This window comes from Orcinus orca, chromosome 4 (assembly GCF_937001465.1).
Source record: "Orcinus orca chromosome 4, mOrcOrc1.1, whole genome shotgun sequence".
Classification (NCBI taxonomy): domain Eukaryota; kingdom Metazoa; phylum Chordata; class Mammalia; order Artiodactyla; family Delphinidae; genus Orcinus; species Orcinus orca.
In genome coordinates this window covers 51958145-51978165 of record NC_064562.1, presented here as the reverse complement: position 1 = coordinate 51978165, position 20021 = coordinate 51958145, and the positions used below count along the sequence as shown (strand labels likewise).

Sequence of the window (20021 nt, the reverse complement as noted above, 5' to 3'; positions counted from 1 at the left end):
ACTTCTCTTTAGCATTCTGTACAGCTGTGTTCCTGAATCAAACTGAGGGCAATTTTGTTTTTCACATGGCTCCTGATGAAAGGGTGGCAACTTGTAGAAAAGAGAAACAGTGATTCAGGGGTGGTTTGGAAGATTGGGATGAAACATATTGTCTTAGGGCTGTTTCGACAGGTAAGTGGGAGAAGGAGAAATACAGCTTCCCCCCCACCTCAAGGGGAATTGGCTTTCTTCTTGCTATTTGATACCATGTTTAATAAAATGCTGAAAATGAAATGCTTAAAGCAAAAGGAAAATGTTCTTGCCAATAGCTCTTATAAACAGCAGTGCTTTGCTTCCTGTAGCATTATTTCTTTGGTAATTGTGTAGTAATTGTGTAGCCTTCTTGTTTCTTGGGAAGAGGGAAAGATATGATTTAGATTAGTGCTTTATCCATTTCAGTTTTGAGTAAAGAAGCCAAGTGGAGGCAGTTGGCAAACATAACTTTCTTGCCTCTCACAGGGTAGCTAAAGTGGATATTATAATATCATTTAGATTTGGCATATTTGGTAAGCCCGTCTCTCTCAAGATGTACCCAAGGGCTTGTGAACTGAATCCCCAATGCCATTTGATAGAAGAGGATGAGCCTGACTGGAGCTAACATTCATATTATATCCACTTTAGAACTGAGGTTTTCCAAAACTGCTTCCATGGGATATAGGCATTTTAGGAAAGAGCCCATGCGTTTGGGAAACTTTATTGTTTTGAATAAAGTTAAATTATCTTGTTTTGATTTCTCAGAACTCTTAGGACACCAAAAACATTGATTATGAACCAACCAAGAAAGACTAATGTCTGGCTTATTTCTTAAATATGTTTGTCCATAGAAACATATTTCCGAAATGAGTCTTGAAGGAAATACACCTTGGAAAAGAGGTTCTAGACAAATGCTTTGGGTGATTGGTCAGCTCTGTAGAACTAGGCAGAGAACTGCAACCCAAACCAATCCTCCAGCATCCAAAGTTCCTCTCAACTCCTTCAATCTGTACACTTCCTGCCAGGAGTGAGCACACCTAGCTTCCAGATAAAACACTGACTTGGTATTTCGGTTATGCTCAGGTATTACAGAACAGAGGACTGATGGGTCAGGACTACTGTCCCCAAATATTGGACATTTATTATGTAGGTAATTGTACTTTATGTCTCGGGAGTCATGATCTGACCTATGGAGCATAGGTAATTGAGTTCATTGTGAAGTTCAGACCTTCAAGGGAGCTTACTTGAAGTTTTTAGCATCTGTTTTATCAGAGGCTGAGTGAATACTAAAGGATGTTGAAATAGAGGTTGCAGAATACTGTTATTCTCCAAAGCACTGTAATTCTTTGAAGTGAAGCCAATGTACATTTATTGAGTCAGTAGTTCAAAATGGCACATTATGGCATCCACATATAATCCCAGGACATAACCATTACTGGACTTTCTGTGTTTTGAAAATCCAGATCTGAACCTACTTCAGGAGGACTTTTCAGGTTCAGATCTGCCTCAGGGAAACCATGGGTGAAGGAGTAAGCTTTCAGGGTTCCTTGGGATCTGGGCTATTCAGAGGTCTTGTAAGGGACATGAATAAGACAAAATTTAAAATAATTTAATGACAAAAATGAGGGTTTTTTTTAAAAAAAATAAGGTCAGGAGTAAGGTTATTCTTGTCATAATTAATAACTGTTAATTCCTGGGATACACGCATTTTATTCCACTGGTTAAATGTTATTAATATGACTTGGGTAAAGCGGTTAACTGGAAGCACTACATGAAAATTTTAATGTTTTGAAGCGGATGAATGCAGATTCCTTTTATAAGCATTAAAGAATCAGCCAGAAAGTAAATTGGAACTGATTATGAATTTCGCAGCTTGGGAACTTATAAAGTTGTATATTGCTCAAAGACGAAGACACCATGTGATGAATGAACTTAATGAAAAATATAGCTCAGAGACCTTGATAGTCATATTTCTTAGCTAATGAATTCTTTTATGTGAGATATTTTAGAAACTATAATGCGTTTTCAAATATTACATATAGAGGATTCCTTGAAGAAGATCAAAGAAATCTGTTGACTTCATCATTGATATGGTATATTGTACTCTCACTGGCAATGAATATTTGAAGTCTGAAAAAGCTCAGTGATGGATCATAGCCTCCATTTGCATTCTCCTTTAACAAATTAAAAAATTCTAATTTTGAACCATTTTTTAACATCTTGGTTATCAAGAAAACAGGGAAAGTGACAAATTATATAGTTTTTCTTTCTTTCATGGAATTCTTATCGTGACTTCTTGGCTATTTTAATTGAACACTCTATGTGACATTTGAGCTCAGATTAACCCCCCTTTGATTCCTCCCTCTCTCCCCAACATATGCCCTGATTCTTCTGTTTTTCACCTTGTGTATAATTTTTAAAATGGTAACAAAATTAGGCTAGTTGAGAGTTCTTGTAAATGGTCACAGCACTGTAAGTCTTACCTCTCTCTAGAGCATGCACAAATGCTACAGCAAGCAGGAAAACCAGGATCCTCTTCATTTTTCTGCCGGCAAGTCCTGTAGCACTCCTGTCTCCTGTATGTTACCCAGTTAAAAAAAAAAAATGGCATCCAAAAGTAACCAATTCCCTTTTACTAATAAGATTCCTGACTGTGAGCTAATCAATTATTAATCTCTACATGGAAGGAAGGGCAGTCATCCTTGGGCCACAAGAGATAAAATATCATCAATCAAGGCAAATAGACAACCTGGGGAAAAAGTAGTGGAAAATCTAGGAGATTTTAATCATTAACTTTGTCAAACTGCAAAAGAGTCAGGGTATATATAGATTTTTTTCCCCCCACTTCTGCTTTTTGCTAAAGCTTATCTAATGTATTTATGGGCACATTTTCCCTCCCTCTTTCTGTGTTGTCTTTGGACATTCCCTACCCTTCTCATGTGTATAAATGGAAACTTGGAGGTGTCTCTTTGTTTAAACCTACTACAAATAAAGATTATCTTAAAATATCGCAGACTAGATGTTTAATAAGGGCAAAAAAAGTGAGAAACCAATTTATCACAATTGCTCAAATCCATAATTTTAATGCTATATATTTTATTGAAGATGATTGGGATAGTACTTTATTTTTATGTGCTATATTACACAAATATATTTCTAAAGCACTGACATACATATTAGAAATAACCCTTGAAATCACAATAGGTAGTGGCAAATCTTGGACTCCCCATAGCTCATTTAAAGTTCTTTTTACTAGTACTATACAACTAGTATATTTTAGGATAATATAACTTGAGAGTACACAGTTGGTTGTAGAATGCAGAATCCACCATCTTCATTTTACAGAAGAAGGAACTAAACCCCAGAGATTCTGTGGCTTGCCCAGAAAGGCACAGGTAGTTGTCGTTCATTCCATCACTGGAAACAGGTCAGCATCTTGTTCTTGCAGTAGTCATCTTTTCAGGAAACAGGGTCAGATAAGGGTTGGGTACACCAGCTCTGGAATCAAATCCCTACTCAGCTCTTACCGGCTATATAACCTTGGAAAATCATCTCTCTAAGCCTCATCTCTCTCCTACGCAAAATGATGATAACTTCTAGTACTTTTGTTACAAGAGTGTTGTGAGCTTAATTAAGATACTGTGCAAGGTTTACCATAATAACAAATACATGGTAGCATGCATTAATGTTAACTATTGCTCTTATTCTAGTTATTGCCCCCTCTTTTCACTGGCTCTCCAAATTTATAATATCTGAGAAGGTTATTGAAGCTAATGAGGCCTAGAACTCAGTGGAAAATCTTGAAGCCAGCCTGTATTATGAGTTTAGGACCATCACAGATAAGTGGTAAAGAATTCTGATATCAATTTAGTAGCTAAGGGTTAACTGCATGGTCAGATTCCATCAAAATCTCAAATTGCATAAGCAGTTACATTTTTAGTAAGATTCTCCATCTATATTGAAAATTGTTGAGTGTTAAGTTCAGAAAATACAGTCCAGGTAGTTGGAAAAGGATAACTAAGCAAGATTAAAGCAGAGATATCTCTATAAAGCCAACGGAAATTCACATGCTAGAGGAGACTAAAAGATACTCTAAATATTGCTAGGAGCAATATGGGAAGATAGCCTTACTGTTCAAGGACCAACTATATGCTGTTCAAAGATGAACTTCCTTCCTACTACAAGTCCTCTAAACTTTTCCTTTGGCTAAACTCTTAGCTTACTTTGCAAGTTAATTTAAAAGTGTGTTTTAATCTTAGTATAGATTATTTGGAAGTGCCAAATAATCAAGTGGCACTAATAATCAACTGTTATCTTAAGTGCCAAAACACTTAAAAATAACTAAGAAGCCCAGAACTCAGAAACATTATTAACACATTATAATTTCCATTTTTAAGATAATACACATATCCATTTTTATAGAGTTTTGTATTTAACAGTATTTCATCTTCTGATGATTAGTTCATTCAAAGATATACTGGATTGTTTCCCATTAATTTTGCTACAGTTTAAGATCGGCCTGTTCTTTCATTTAAAAAACAATTATAACTTTATCTCTGATTTTGCAATAACATCTACCACTTTTGTTTAATGATAAACTACATGTAGCAAGAGTTGCAACATCTCATTTAGGTCCTCCTGAGAAATCTCTACACAAGCTGCCAAATGCATTCTCTTGGCTGAGTTTACCTTTTTCCAACTGAAAATCAGCACTCATGTGCTAATAGCTAAATACATGAACCGTCTCTCAGTCCTATTTATATAACTCTCCTTTAATTCTTTTACATGTTGATAGCTCACCGTCATTCTGTTGGAAAGAAATAATTGGCTTAATTGAGACATCTCATCTTGCCATGACTACTCTAGTAAGTCCGATGGGGGGGGGAGATAAAAAAGACCGAGTGAAATCTTCTGCCACAGTTACAGCAACTCAGAAATTTATAATGGAAATAGTTATTTTAGAAGAATTATTTATTAAATAAGCAGTAGAATTTCACAGGAATTTTTTGCCCATAAAGAATCAAATAGCATATACAGAAGTCGAAATAAGTTGTTGTACACATGAAATTGATATAATATTATAAACCAGTTAAAAAGCTGATTTGAAGTAATCTCCCACCTCTTTATCTTGCCATTGGCTTCAGAAGAAATGTAGGTTTCTCCCTAAACAGGGCTAGTTCTAGGCAAAATTGTGAGATAAAGCCCATCTTTAGTTCTTTCGCTATCACATTCTCTTCTTGTAGTAACTCTTAGATCTTACACCCTTTACTAAAGGAGTATCTTTAACATTTTTATGCTGCAACAGGCTGCTTAAAACTCTCCTATTATAGTAGTCCAGTAGAAATGACCTTCAAATCGATTTCATTTGCCAGAGTGTTTTCATTCAGATTCTCTTTATATTGTTAAAGTGCATTATCAGCATCTTTCCCTGATAAATGACCTGGTGAAATGGATATCAGTAGCATAAAGTGATATCCTTAAAGTTGATGTGCAGAGCAGGAATGGAGGACAGTCTAGGCTGCAGGGAACTCTCGTAACCCAATCACTTTGCTTTTTTCGACTCCCATGAGAAGTTCCAATATCCTAATAAGTCTCCCTTTTTACTTAAGCCTCTTCAAGCTGCATTTATTTGCAATTAAAAGCATCCTAACTAATGTATTTTAGACCATTCTTCCCTCTGTTGCTGTCATTATTTATCTGAAATGTGAACAGGACCATGTTATTGCTTCCCTACTTATAACCCTTCAGTTAAATGCCTGCGCTCAAAGTTTGTGACTTCATGCTACCTACCTCTGTAGGGTACTCTTTGCATATTAAAATTTAGTACAGCTGAACTGCTTGTGGTTCACTGAGCACATTGTGCTGCTGGGCCTCCAAAGGTCTTTGTTCACACTCTTTTCTTTGAAAGACCCCCGTTGTTGTTTTGTGTGATTGCTCTTATCTTTTACTAGAAGAAGGCTTTCACTTATTCATTTAACATATATGTAATTGACACCCCTTTACGCCAGCTATAATGCAAATAGTTGGTATTATAACGGTGTACATAACTACCTCATGGATCTTCTAATCCAGCTAGGAAAGCAGATAATGAAAACAACAAATGTGTTGAGCGGTGAGTGTGTGGAGGACGGAAGCGGAAGCGGAAGCGGAGGCGGTAAAAGTAGATGCAGAGAGACCAGTCTGAAGGCTGCTTTGAAGTCCAAGCAAGGGATGACAGTGGCTCAGCCTGCGGTACTGGCAATGGGATGAAGAGACTCTACTTAGAAGACAGAATTAGGGGGGTGATAATTGACTAGATGTTGGGAGGGAGTAGGAGTCAGAGGTGATTCCCTAGGTTTCTGGCCTAAGCAAGTGAGTGACATCTATGCCATTTTCTGGGATAGAACAAACTGGAGGAGACACATAGTTTGGGGGAAGATGTGTTAGGGAGAATTTTGATTAGGTACATGGATATACAGTTGGCTCTCTATAGCTGCAGGTTCCATATCCTTGGATTCAACCAATCTCGAATTGGAAATACTTTAAAAATTCCAGAAAATTCCAGAAAGCAAAACTTGAATTTGCTGACCATGGCAACTATTTACATAGCATTTATGTTGTATTTACAGCTATTTACATAGGATTATATTGTGTTTACAACTATTTACATAACGTTTACATTGCGTTAGACATAAGTAACCTAGAGATGATTTGAAGTATACCAGAGAACGTGTGTAGCTTATATGCAAATACTGCATCATTTTATATAAGGGGCTTGAGTATCCTTGGATTTTGATATCTGTGGGAATTGTGAAAGCAATCCCCTCAGGAGATCAAGGGTTGACTACCACCCTGGAGTGCAGAAAAGATCTGAATTTCCAGGCTGCACTGAGTCTTCCTTCTCTGAGCTGTGCTCTCCCACAGTGCTCTTAGTCTAGCTAAAATTTATTCATCTAGGTATTCCCAAAAGCTAGCACAGAAACTCAACATGGTAAATCCTGAGAAACAATCAGTTTAATGGAGGAATTTAAATATCTAGTGAGTTTGTCAATCCTCTGTTTAAAATGAAGGGCTATGATAGAAGTCTATAATTTGATTTTGCTCATTGAAATCCAGGTAAAATTTGAACAAATCACTGTTTTGATGAACAAGCTAATTCATTTATAATTTTACTTGGATTTTTATGCAAATCTGTGAATGATTCCTTTGTATTTAAAACAAAAAAGGCTATTAGATAAATATTTTCAACAGAGGACAGAAGTTAGAAAAATCTCACAAACATAAATGATTTATTAAGTAAGATGGCTTCGTTTATTTTAAAAGGAAAATTTGAACTAAAATTAGAGAAAATTGTCTTCTACCATGGCTCCATCTACCAAGACTGCAGTAGTTTAAGAAGTCTTATATGATAAACTGGCAAATCATCAATTTCCCAAGAACACTTTCATAAAGAAACACACATCACTAAAGAGAATCATAGATATTTAAGAGAAATGCTTATTCAGACTAGAAAACAATTTTATATTCTGCCTGGAAAGACAAAGAAAGAAAGAAACAGAAAAGGAAGGAATCCAGGAACAAGGTTCATCTGAGCTTTCCTCAATAACCTTGGACAAAGAGCTACATATTTCTGCCTCTTGATGGAATGAAGAACTCCATAGTCGCCACTGTTATAAGCATAGTCATAACTAGTAAACTGTCAGCTAAGTATTCTTAGTACCATTGGGAAAAAAAGATGTCTAGGTTCAGTTAAAAAGAAATCACTTTATAGCAATTTCTTGCTCAGCTATTTTCCAACACTGAAGCCAACTAATTGGTGAAAACAGGTCTGCCTATTAAAACTGCAATTATTTTCTAGAGTATTGCCAATGGTGGTATATATTTTGTATCATTTATAGAGAAAGAGGCAGAGGTTGATAAAAGAGAAAATGAGAGAATGGGGAAAAATAAAAGATGAATGAAAATGAGAATGAGAAAATGCGTCTACTTATGGTAAAATATCTGCTGTGAATAGTACAGATTGTTGTGCCCAAAATTTACATATTTCTCTTCCAAATTTTAAAATACTTTCTCAGAATAGGGTCTATAAAGATAGACTGTTAATATTCATAGCCTGTGTTAAACTTCATTAAGAGTGTCTAATAATGCTGTTTCCTATATATTCTGTAATAAGCAGGATTCTATAGAAGAAAGTCTGGCAATTTGAATAAAAAGTGATACTTAGGGGCTTCCCTGGTGGCGCAGTGGTTGAGAGTCCACCTGCCGATGCAGGGGACACGGGTTCATGCCCCGGTCCGGGAAGATCCCACATGCCGCGGAGCGGCTGGGCCCGTGAGCCATGGCCGCTGAGCCTGCGCGTCCGGAGCCTGTGCTCCGCAACGGGAGAGGCCACAACAGTGAGAGGCCCGCGTATCGCAAAAAAAAAAAAAAAAAGTGATACTTAAATTGGATTATATGCGTTTGAAGTTTTCAGGAGCATATTGTGACACTAGTTAATATTAGATAATCTAATAAATTCTACTTGGTTGAAAATGTATTACCTTGGTTTTCATGAATTTCTATTTAGGTGGGTCTGGAAAGTTAAGAAATAGGAAATTTTATGAAACTAATTGCGATAGGCAGAATGATTCCCTGCAGACCTCTCTGGCGCCCATCCCCCCCCGCCCCCCTCAAATGCCCACGTCCTAATGCCTGGAACTTGTGAATGTTATGCTACATAGCAAGGGGGGAATTAAGTTGCTGATTGGATTGCTGTAAAATATGGAACTTTTCCTGGATTATCCTTGTAGTCCCAATATAATCACAAGGGTCCCTTAAATGTGGAAGAATAAGGCAGAAAGTAAGAGAGAAAGCTGTGAGGAGAAAAGCAGAGATTGGAGTAATGTGATTGCTGGCTTTGAAGATGGAAAGGGGCCATGAGGCAAGAAATGTGGGCAGCCTCTAGAAGTTGGAAAGGGCAGGAAAACAGGGATGTTAAAATTTCCAGCTCTTGAGGATTTTTCCATTTTTTTCTTATATTCCTCTACTGTTGTAGAGTCTTGAATTTTGAAGCTCTGTTATTATATACATACAGACTTATAACTTATCTTTCTGATACATGTCCCCTTTTATTGGTATGTCCTTTATGAAATACTTTGTCTTGGTCTCTTTTGTCTAATATTAATATAGCCATGACAGCTTTGTTATACTTTTACATGGCATATCTTTTTCCATGTTTTTACTTTGAAGCTATTTGAGTCTCTGTAAAGTGACTCTCTTGAAAAAGGAATATGATTGCATCATTTTTATTAAGACTTATCTCCACTTTTTGATTGGAGTGTTTATTAGTTCATTTATGTTTAATGTTATTATTGATATAATTGAATCTATCATCTTGTTGTTATACGTACTTGAATATTTTCCATTTTTCTCTTCTGTATTTTGTTCCTTTGTTCTTTTCTTGCCTCTTCTTGTTGAATGTTTTATTAATTTTTTGCAGCTTCTTCGCTTTTATTTTTCAGTGGTTGCTCTAGGACTAACAATACTCATCTTTAATCAAAGTTTATTGGTTTTATATCTGGCACTTTCTATTTCACACTTCTCATTTCACATCTGATAGTTTTTATTTCCTACTTTCCACTTCATATTTTCATTACCATTTCACATATTTTAAAAGCTTACAACAGCATAATACCATTTATCCATCCCATCCTTTGTACTTTGTCATACTTTGTATTTTTGTTTTATAAACCTTTCTTTCAGAGCTATTCGTTTTGCCTTATATTTTATTTAGCCCCTTAAACATGTTTTCCTATTAACTTCTGACAAGTAGTTAGTGGTCATTGTTATTATTGCTGTTCTGTATGTGGTATGTCTTTTTTTTTTCTCCAGTTGCTTTCAAGATTAGCACTTTACCTTCAGTTGTCAGTAGTTATTATCTGATGTGCATGGTGTGGTTTTTTTCCTATCTATCTTGATAAGGGTTCATAGAGCTTCTTGTTTCTGTAAGTCAGTGTTTTTCATCAAATTTGTGAAAGGTTCAGACATTATTTTTGAAGGACTTTTCTGCTTCATTCTTATCCTCTTCAGGATAATAATTACACATGCTCCCAGTGGTGTATTAGACTATTTGATATTATCTCACATCCCTGAGGTTCTACTCAGCTTCTTTAACCTTTGTTCTCTCTGCTCATCAGTTTGGATAATTACTGTTCATTAGTCTCAAGTTCATTACTCTTGTATCTCCAATCTCATTCAATAAATTTAGCATTCTTCAGGTTTTGAATTTCTATTTGATTTTCTTAGTTTCTGTTTTGCTGCTGAGTTTCTGTTTACTCAAGACCGTATTTGCTTTAAATGCTTTAAACATATTATCTTTTAAATCTTTCTCCATATTAATAAAAGCTGCTTTGTTTGTAGTCTCTGTCTACTAAATACTATGTTTGGGCCATCTCAGAGTTCGTTTCTATTGATTTTTTTTTTTAATCTGGATTATCAGTGATATTTGCTTCAAGTGTAGAAATTTTTTCACTATACACTGTACTTTATTGAAGATATGTTATAATAACTGTATTCCATTATATTCCTGTAAAGATTTGAATTTTGTTTCGGTTACTGACCAATCATCTTAAACTCGTGTGAGCTTAATATTGTCTTTTCTTAGGGTGGATGTGTGGAGAGCACAAAGCGTTTCCCAAGCCCCTGTAACTTGGACGGGCTTAACCCTTCTAAACACTGTTACTCTTGTAAGGATGTAGATTTTAGACTCTGTACAGGTGAGTCTGGAGTAGGCCTTACTCTACAGTGAGGTCTCTACTTCCAAGGTGTAGTCTTTCTAGTGTCTTAGCTGGGTGCTTTGGTGTTTAAAAAGGTGATAAAGGGGTTTTCCCACTATCAAGGTGGGGCCTCCAAAGTCTTCTAGCACTGCTTGACCTCTAGTCTCTTTTCCTTTCTCAACACCTTACTAGCCACTTTTTGGTAAACCATATATATAATTATATATATAATTTTATATATAATTACATAATTTTTTATATAAAACTATATATATAATTTTCTTAAAGCAAAATTACTGAGATATAATTTCAATTCCATAATGTTTACCTATTTATGGTATAAAATTGAGTGGGCCTTGGTATATTCAGAGTTGGACAGCCAGCACCCTATCTAATTTTAGAACATTATCATTACCCCAAGGAGAAGCCCTATAGTTCTCCTTTTGGCATGATAGTATGAGGAGCTCCATAGACTTGCTCCCCAAAGAAACTGGTGAAAATCTATGGAAATGATTCTAAGGGCATGTAGCAAATGAAAAGCTTAATTAAGAAAATCGACTAAACTTGGTAAGAAAAGTGACAGTCTGTGGAATCTGAGCCAAGACCTACTCACTCACTCCTAGCTCCAGCTCAGCAAGACAAGTATAACTAAGTACTCAGGGCTCCCTTTCACCCCATCTCCCAGTTAGAAGGCTATTTTCCAGAGAGGGGCAGGATGCCAGCATTTCTCCTCATACATTCACCTACCTGTTGCTGGGGCTAAGTTCCAGGTGAGTGTGGCCTAAAAATTGGTGCCCTTTTTCCTCCCAGGCCCCACTTGTGGGAGGTAGACTCCACCTTGGGCCTGGCATGACTAATTGCCCTTGCTTCAGCCCTAGGACAAGAGAGACAATCCAAGGAGATTTGGGGTTGATGCCTGCTCCCTCCGCTGAATGCTCAGCTCAGCTGACACTCTATACTTTCTATTTTACTATTAATGTCCTAGAAAAAGGTATGGGGATAATTTTCAGGATCTTAAATTTGGCAATGGATTCTTATATATGATACTATAAGGATGAACAACAAAAGAAAACATAGATAAAATTAGTATCCTTTTGAAGGGCAAATTTTTTTTCATCAAGAAAGTGAAAAGACAACCCACAGAGTAGGAAAAAAAAATATTCGCAAATCATTTCTGATAAGGGTCTTGTATCCAGGGAATTCCCTGGTGGTCCAGTGGTTAGGACTTGGCACTTTCACTGCTGAGGGCCTGGGTTCAATCCCTGGTTGGGGAACTAAGATCCCACAAGCTGTGCAGCGCAGCCAAAAGGAAGAAAGAAGTCTTTGTATCCAAAATACATAAAGAACCCTTACAATTCAACAACAGCAATCCAATTAAAACTGGTAAAGGATCTGAATAGACATTTCTCAAAGGGAGGTATACAAATGGCTAATAAGCACATGAAAGATGCTTGACCTCATTAGTCATCAGGAAAATGCAAACCAAAATGGCAATGAGGCACCACTTCATACCCACTAGAATGACTGTATTCTCAGTCAGAAAATAATGTGTTCTTGGGGATGTAGAGAAATTTGGACCCTCATAAACTGCTTGTGAGATGTGAAATGGTGCAGCCACTTTGAAAAATCATCTGTAAGTTCCTCAAATGGTTAAACTTACCATATGGCCCAGCAATTCTACTCCTAGATTTCTACCCAAGAGAAATGAAGCCATATGTCCACATGAAAATTTAAATGTTTATAGCAGCACTATTCACATTAGCCAAATGGTGGAAAAACCTCAACTGTCCATCAATGCATGAAAGGGTAAACAAAATGTGGTATATCCTCACAGAATACTGGGACTGAAATATGGATACATGCTTAACATGGATTAACCTTGAGACCATTATGCTAAGTGAAAGAAGCAAGTCATGAAAGACCACACGTCACATGATTCTGTTCACATGACATATTGAGAATAGGCAAATCTATGGAGACAAAGTAGATTAGTGGTTGCCTAGGTTTGGGGGAATGGGGGATCCGTGTGGTGATAGCTAAAGGCTATAGCATTTCTTTTGGAGGCAATGAAAATTTTTTAAAACTGCCAGTGGTGATGGTTTCATGTATCTGTGAATATACTAACACTTTAAATGGATGAATTACATAATATGTGAATTATTTCAATAAAGCAGATTTTATTAAAAAAAAAAAAACCTTACCCATTAGCAAGCCTCATATGTCTTTGCCCTGTGCACACACAGCTGAGACTTCCTGTGTGGGACCTATGGGGAAGCTATGCCCCCTGAGTATATTTCCTGCCTGCACACAGATTCTTCCCCTCTGGTACCCTACTCTGCAAATTCCACTGTTTAAGCTGCCCTAAGTTCTAATCTCTGCCTCCTCAGCTCAGTGGGATCACTGTGCTCCACTTTTGGATTTCAGCTTGATATAGCAAGGTCAGGACATTTTATACAAATAGAGAATCAAGGTAACCTTGGAGCTCACCTTTGTCCTTACCCAGAGGGATCTCAAACTTATCTGTTGTCCAGTCCTGAAAACAGGTACTTCATTAATGCTTTCTTACAGCCTGAACTCTAATATGGTACTTGACTTTCCTGCTATTCCTTTATACCCAGAAGGGAAAATACTCTAAATGTATAAACACAATTACAAATACCTAAAATATAAAAAAACTTTGCCTATAAATGTTAACAATAATAAATAATTACTCAAGAACTTTACTGGCATATTCTAAAATTTTTTAATGACTAGACTTTAATTTTTAAATGTTAATATTTCTCCTCAACTTTCCTGTAACTTTGTGTAATTTTTTCTTTTTACCTGTTCTAAGTCTATTTTAATGCTAAGATGGAAAATAATCTTAGTATTGGAAGGATCAAGTGTTTGAAGAAACCAGCTTAAATTTTCTGCAATTTTGTTGAAGTGAACAAAATAATTTTTTGAACTAATTGACTTTATTGTAGTCTTGAATAATACCTTCATTTCTTTGCTTTGCTTGAACAGATGTCTTGACTCTGCGTATTGGATATAAGCCTTTAGTGTAATAGCTTCATATATTCACCATTTTAATTATTTTTTATTAAGTATTCTGGTGAACACTTCATTATTTTAATAGTCTTAGTTTCTCCAGTGCATTTAATTAGTACAATTAGTGTTTGTTTGAAGTTTAATATTATTTGTGTGTGTGTATACATATGTATATATGTATATACAATATATATTTTTTGGATTGACATTTACCTTCTAGGAGTATTCACATGCAAAATCATTAGGTTAGGTCAAGATGATCTTTCACAGGAAAACAAGACCCTTAGGATGGGTAGTCTACTTAGCATGGGTAGTCTAATTACAGGGAATTAAAAAAAAATTAAACAATACAAAATTGTCAAGTTGTTTTCACATTGCTCTTCTCATTCTTGATATCCCAGAGTTTAATTAGCGCTATTCAGACATTGTTTTGATTGAATTGATTGGATAACAGTCAAATCGCTGCCTACTTCAGTCAAACCACCATTTGGAACACTCAAATGTGTGACTAACAGAGAAAGGGATCTGATGAACTCAGTTTGATGTCATATCTAAACTCTAATTGGGTCGGGGATAAAAAGCACTAGCAAAGAGAAGTTGTTTCCTGGTAACAGAAAAAATTTTATTCTCATTCTATTTCTACTCAAGTTTCTTTTAAAAAATGGAATCTGATTATCTATTAGATAGTTTACTTTGGACTTTAACTTCAAATGTGGAGACTTTAAACAGGAGGTTAATGTATAACGAAACCTTTACATATTTCTCCCGTTCCTGTTTCAAAGTACTGCCATGTGAATGCTATATGAGGATTCACTCTGAAAAAGGAGTCCAGTTAAATGTAAAGGGATACAGTACAATTTAAACACTGGCTATTTGTTATTCTTTTTTTTTTTTTTTGTCCTCTTACTTCAGATATCTGGGAATCTACCGCATCCCCACAAAGAAAATTTGGTATAAAGTCACAGTTCTTAAAAAGTATTTTTAAAAATATGAATGGATATAGGTAAGTGCTAATGTGAACAGTATCATATGCACTTCAATATTGCTTTACAATTTACAAACTGCTTTCCTATACTTTTAATTTCCCTTGTTCTAGACAGCAATTTATGCCTTGATAGGCAGAACATTAATTTTACAAACAAGAAAGTTGACTCAATACCAATGGTACTTGAGAATTTTTAAGATTAGAATTCAGAACCTGACTGCAAGACCAGAGTACTTCCCACTAACTGGATTAGAACAGATTATCACCATTGGTATATAAGGTAGATGGCTTTCTCCTAATGGAGTAAGCAATCTCTTAGAACAGTGGAAAGAGCTTGAACTTTGATGTTCGACAAAGATTTGTATCTAAGCTTTACCTATCAACCTTGATTAATACAATAATATGAGTTTAATGAAAAAAGTCTAAATGGAAAAAGTTTACTTAAAGCACCTAGGTAAATATAAACATTCAATTCAACACACACACAAACATAATAACTTGTTTTCTATTTTGTATTTTTAGAACACATCATTTTTCTCAGTCATGGATAATTCATGAGGAGTTAAATTTTTTGGTTCTACAAATGTTGACTGATAAAACAAATCGGAAGAAATAAAATAAACCCCCTTTTTCAAACAGAACTCTAGCCTAATCTGTAGTCATTTGGCATAAGTATAGTGACAAATTGTTCATAGCATATTCTTTGTTATACTGTTAATTATAGTATTTTGACTAGCATTAGTAACACATTCATTCATTCATTCACACTTTTGTTCATCCAGGCACTGCTCTAAGAATTGAGAGTAAGGTAATGAAAATACAGTCAAAAATATTTGCCCTAATGGAATGTAATTCTAGTGGGATAGAATTATTTGTTAAGTAGTGATAATCGCTTTCTAATGCAAAAGTTTTTAGTGGGCCCTCCTTACGCAGGTAATTAACACTACGGAAAATCCGATGAGCCCATGTTCTTCTAAATTGCATGTGACATATCTATTTTAGTATTCATAGTCCTCTAATACATACGATTATATACTTTTTAATATTAAGGATATTTGAGCCTCTGTGGCCCAAGGAAAATTGTTCCATAATGAGAAGCCGATCCCAATACTATTTTTAAAAAAGTTTTGTACACTTTTAGTCACTGAGTACCAAGGGGACTTGAATTTTATTAAATTTTTCATACAGCAGGTTCTCACCAGTTATCCATTCTATACACATTTGTATACATGTCATTCGCAATCTCCCAATTCATCACACCCCCACCCCCACCCCCCACTGCTTTCCCCCCTTGGTGTCCATACGTATGTTCACTATATCTGTGTCTCAATTTCTGCTCTGCAAACCGGTTCATCTGTACCATTTTTCTAGGTTCCACATATATGTGTTAATATACAATATTTGTTTTTCTCTTTCTGACTTACTTTGTATAACAGTCTCTAGATTCATCCACGTCTCTACAAATGACCCAATTTCGTTCCTTTTTATGGCTGAGTAATATTCCATTGTATATATGTACCACATCTTCTTTATCCATTCGTCTGTCGATGGGCATTTAGGTTGCTTCCATGACCGGGCTATAGTAAATAGTGCTGCAGTGAACACTGGGGTGCATGTGTCTTTTTGAATTATGGTTTTCTCTGGGTATATGACCAGTAGTGGGATTGCTGGGTCAGATGGCAATTCTATTTTTAGTTTTTTAAGGAACCTCCATACTGTTGTGCATAGTGGCTGTATCAATTTACATTCCCACCAACAATGCAAGAGGGTTCCCTTTTCTCCACACCCTCTCCAGCACTTGCTGTTTGTAGATTTTCTGATGATGCCCATTCTAACTGATGTGAGGTGATACCTCATTGTAGTTTTGCTTTTCATTTCTCTAATAATTAGTAATGTTGAGCAGCTTTTCATGTGCTTCTTGGCCATCTGTATGTCCTCTTGAAATGTCTATTTAGGTCTTCTGCCCATGTTTTGATTGGGTTGTTTGTTTTTTTAATATTGAGCTGCATGAGCTGTTTATGTATTTTGGAGATTAATCCTTTGTCCATTGATTGGCTTGCAAATATTTTTTTTCCCATTCTGAGGGTTGTTTTTGTCTTGTTTGTAGTTTCCTTTGCTGTGCAAAAGCTTTTAAGTTTCATTAGGTCCCATTTGTTTATTTTTGTTTTTATTTCCATTACTCTAGGAGGTGGATCAAAAAAGATCTTGCTGTGATTTATGTCAAAGAGTGTTCTTCCTATGTTTCCCTCTAAGAGTTATACAGTGTCCGATCTTACATTTAGGTCTCTAATCCATTTTGAGTTTATTTTTGGATATGGTGTTACAGAGTGTTCTAATTTCATTCTTTTACATGTAGCTGTCCAGTTTAACCAGCACCACTTATTTATTTATTTTTACATCTTTATTGGAGTATAATTACTTTACAATTGTGTGTTAGTTTCTGCTTTATAACAAAATGAATCAGTTACACATATACATATGTTCCCATATCTCTTCCCTCTTGCATCTCCCTCCCTCCCACCCTCCCTGTCCCACCCCTCTAGGTGGTCACAAAGCACCGAGCTGATCTCCCTGGGCTATGCGCCCAGCACCACTTATTGAAGAATCTGTCTTTTCTCCATTGTATATCCTTGCCTCCTTTGTCATAGATTAGTTGACCATAGGTGCATGGGTTTATCACTGGGCTTTCTAATCTGTTCCATTGATCTGTATTTCTGTTTTTGTGCCAGTACCATATTGTCTTGATTACTGTAACTTTGTAGTATAATCTGAAGTCAGGGAGTCCGATTCCTCCTGCTCTGCTTTTTTCTCTCAAGACTGCTGTGGCTATTCGAGGTCTTTTGTGTCTCCATAGAAATTTTAAGATTTTTTGTTCTAGTTCTGTGAAAAATGCCATTGGTAATTTGATAGGGATTGCATTGAATCTGTAGATTGCTTTGAGTAGTATAGTCATTTTCACAATATTGATTCTTCCAATCCAAGAACATGGTATATCTCTCCAGCTGTTGGTATCATCTTTAATTTCTTTCATCAGTGTCTTATAGTTTTCTGCATACAGGTCTTTTGTCTCCCTAGGTAGGTTTATTCCTAGGTATTTTATTCTTTTTGTTGCAGTGGTAAACGGGAGTGTTTCCTTAATTTCTCTTTCAGATTTTTCATCATTTGTGTATAGGAATGCAAGAGATTTCTGTGCATTAATTTTGTATCCTGCAACTTTACCAAATTCATTGATTAGCTCTAGTTGTTTCCTGGTGGCATCTTTAGGATGCTCTATGTATAGTATCATGTCATCTGCAAACAGTGACAGTTTTACTTCTTGTTTTCCAATTTGTATTCCTTTTGTTTCTTTTTCTTTTCTGATTGCTGTGGCTAGGACTTCCAAAACTATGTTGAATAGTAGTGGCGAGAGTAGACATCCTTGTCTTGTTCCTGATCTTAGTGGAAATGCTTTCAGTTTTTCACCATTGAGAATGATGTTTGCTGTGGGTCTGTCTTATATGGCCTTTATTATGTTGAGGTAGGTTCCCTCTATGCCCACTTTCTGGAGAGTTTTTGTCATAAATCGGTGTCGAATTTTGTCAAAAGCTTTTTCTGCATCTATTGAGATGATCATATGGTTTTTATTCTTCAGTTTGTTAATATGGTGTATCACATTGATTGATTTGCATATATTGAAGAATTCTTGCATCCCTGGGATAAATCCCACTTGATCATGGTGTATGATCCTTTTAATATGCTGTTGGATTCTGTTTGCTAGTATTTTGTTGAGAATTTTTGCATCTATATTCATCAGTGATATTGGTCTGTAATTTTCTTTTTTTGTAGTATCTTTGTCTGGTTTTGGTATCAGGGTGATGGTGGCCTCATAGAATGAGTTTGGGAGTGTTCCTTCCTCTGTAATTTTTTGGAAGAGTTTGAGAAGGATGGGTGTTAGCTCTTCTCTAAATGTTTGCTAGAATGCACCTGTGAAGCCCTCTGGTCCTAGACTTTTGTTTGTTGGAAGATTTTTAATCACAGTTTCAATTTCATTACTTGTGATTTTGGTCTGTTGATATTTTCTATTTCTTCCTGGTTCAGTCTTAGAAGGTTATACCTTTCTAAGAATTTGTCCATTTCTTCCAGGTTGTCCCTTTTATTGACATGGAGTTGCTTGTAGTAGTCTTTTAGGATGCTTTGTATTTCTGCAGTGTCTGTTGTAACTTCTCCTTTTTCATTTCTAAATTTATTGATTTGAGTCCTCTCCCTCTTTTTCTTGATGAGTCTGGCTAATGGTTTATCAAGTTTGTTTATCTTCTCAAAGAACCAGGTTTTAGTTTTATTGATCTTTGCTATTGTTTTCTTTGTTTCTGTTTCATTTAATTCTGCTCTGATCTTTATGATTTCTTTCCTTCTGCTAACTTTGGGTTTTATTTGTTCTTCTTTCTCTAGTTCCTTTAGGTGTAAGGTTAGATTGTTTGTTTGAAATTTCTCTTGTTTCTTGAGGTAGAGTTGTATAGCTATAAACTTCCCTCTTAGAACTGCTTTTGCTGCATCCCATAGGTTTTGGATCATCGTGTTGTCATTATCATTTGTCTCTGGGTACTTTTTGATTTCCTCTTTGATTTCTTCAATGATCTCTTGGTTATTTAGTAATGTATTGTTTAGCCTCTATGTGTTTGTGTTTTTTATGTTTTTTTCCCCTGTAATTGATGTCTAATCTCATAACATTTTGGTCAGAAAAGATACTTGATATGATTTCAATGTTTTAAAATTTATTGAGGCTTGACTTGTGACCCAAGTTGTGATCTATCCTGGAGAGTGTTCCATGCGCACTTGAGAAGAAAGTGTAATCTGCTCTTTTTGGATGGAATGTCCTATAAATATCAATTAAATCTATCTGGTCTATTGTGTCATTTAAAGCTTCTGTTTCCTTATTTATTTTCATTTTGGATGATCTGTCCATTGGTGTGAGGTGTTAAATTCCCCCACTATGATTGTGTTACTGTCGATTTCCTCTTTTATAGCTGTTAGCGTTGCCTTAAGTATTGAGGCGCTCCTATGTTGGGTGCATATATATTTATAATTGTTATATCTTCTTGAATTGATCCCTTGATCATTACGTAGTGTCCTTCCTTGTCTGTTGTAACATTCTTTATTTTAAAGTCTATTTTATCTGATATGAGTATTGCTACTCCAGCTTTCTTTTGATTTCCATTTGCATGGAATATCTTTTTCCATCCCCTCACTCTCTGTCCGAATGTGTCCCTAGGTCTGAAGTGGGT

At 35.8% G+C, this 20021-nt stretch overlaps 1 protein-coding gene and 1 long non-coding RNA gene across 2 annotated transcripts in view; both read right to left on the bottom strand.

Annotated features, from left to right (window-relative positions):
- GC (GC vitamin D binding protein) overlaps positions 1 to 2721 on the bottom strand; it is a 38799-nt gene extending 36078 nt beyond the window's left edge. The window contains exon 1 of the mRNA XM_004283566.3: positions 2496 to 2721. Within this exon, the coding sequence (XP_004283614.1) occupies positions 2496 to 2553 (58 nt within the window). The 5' untranslated portion in view covers positions 2554 to 2721. The remainder of the gene's footprint in view (positions 1 to 2495) is intronic.
- The window catches only part of LOC125964348 (uncharacterized), a 725473-nt gene that overhangs the window by 637506 nt on the left and 67946 nt on the right, over positions 1 to 20021 (bottom strand). The gene's annotated exons all lie outside the window — the stretch shown is intronic.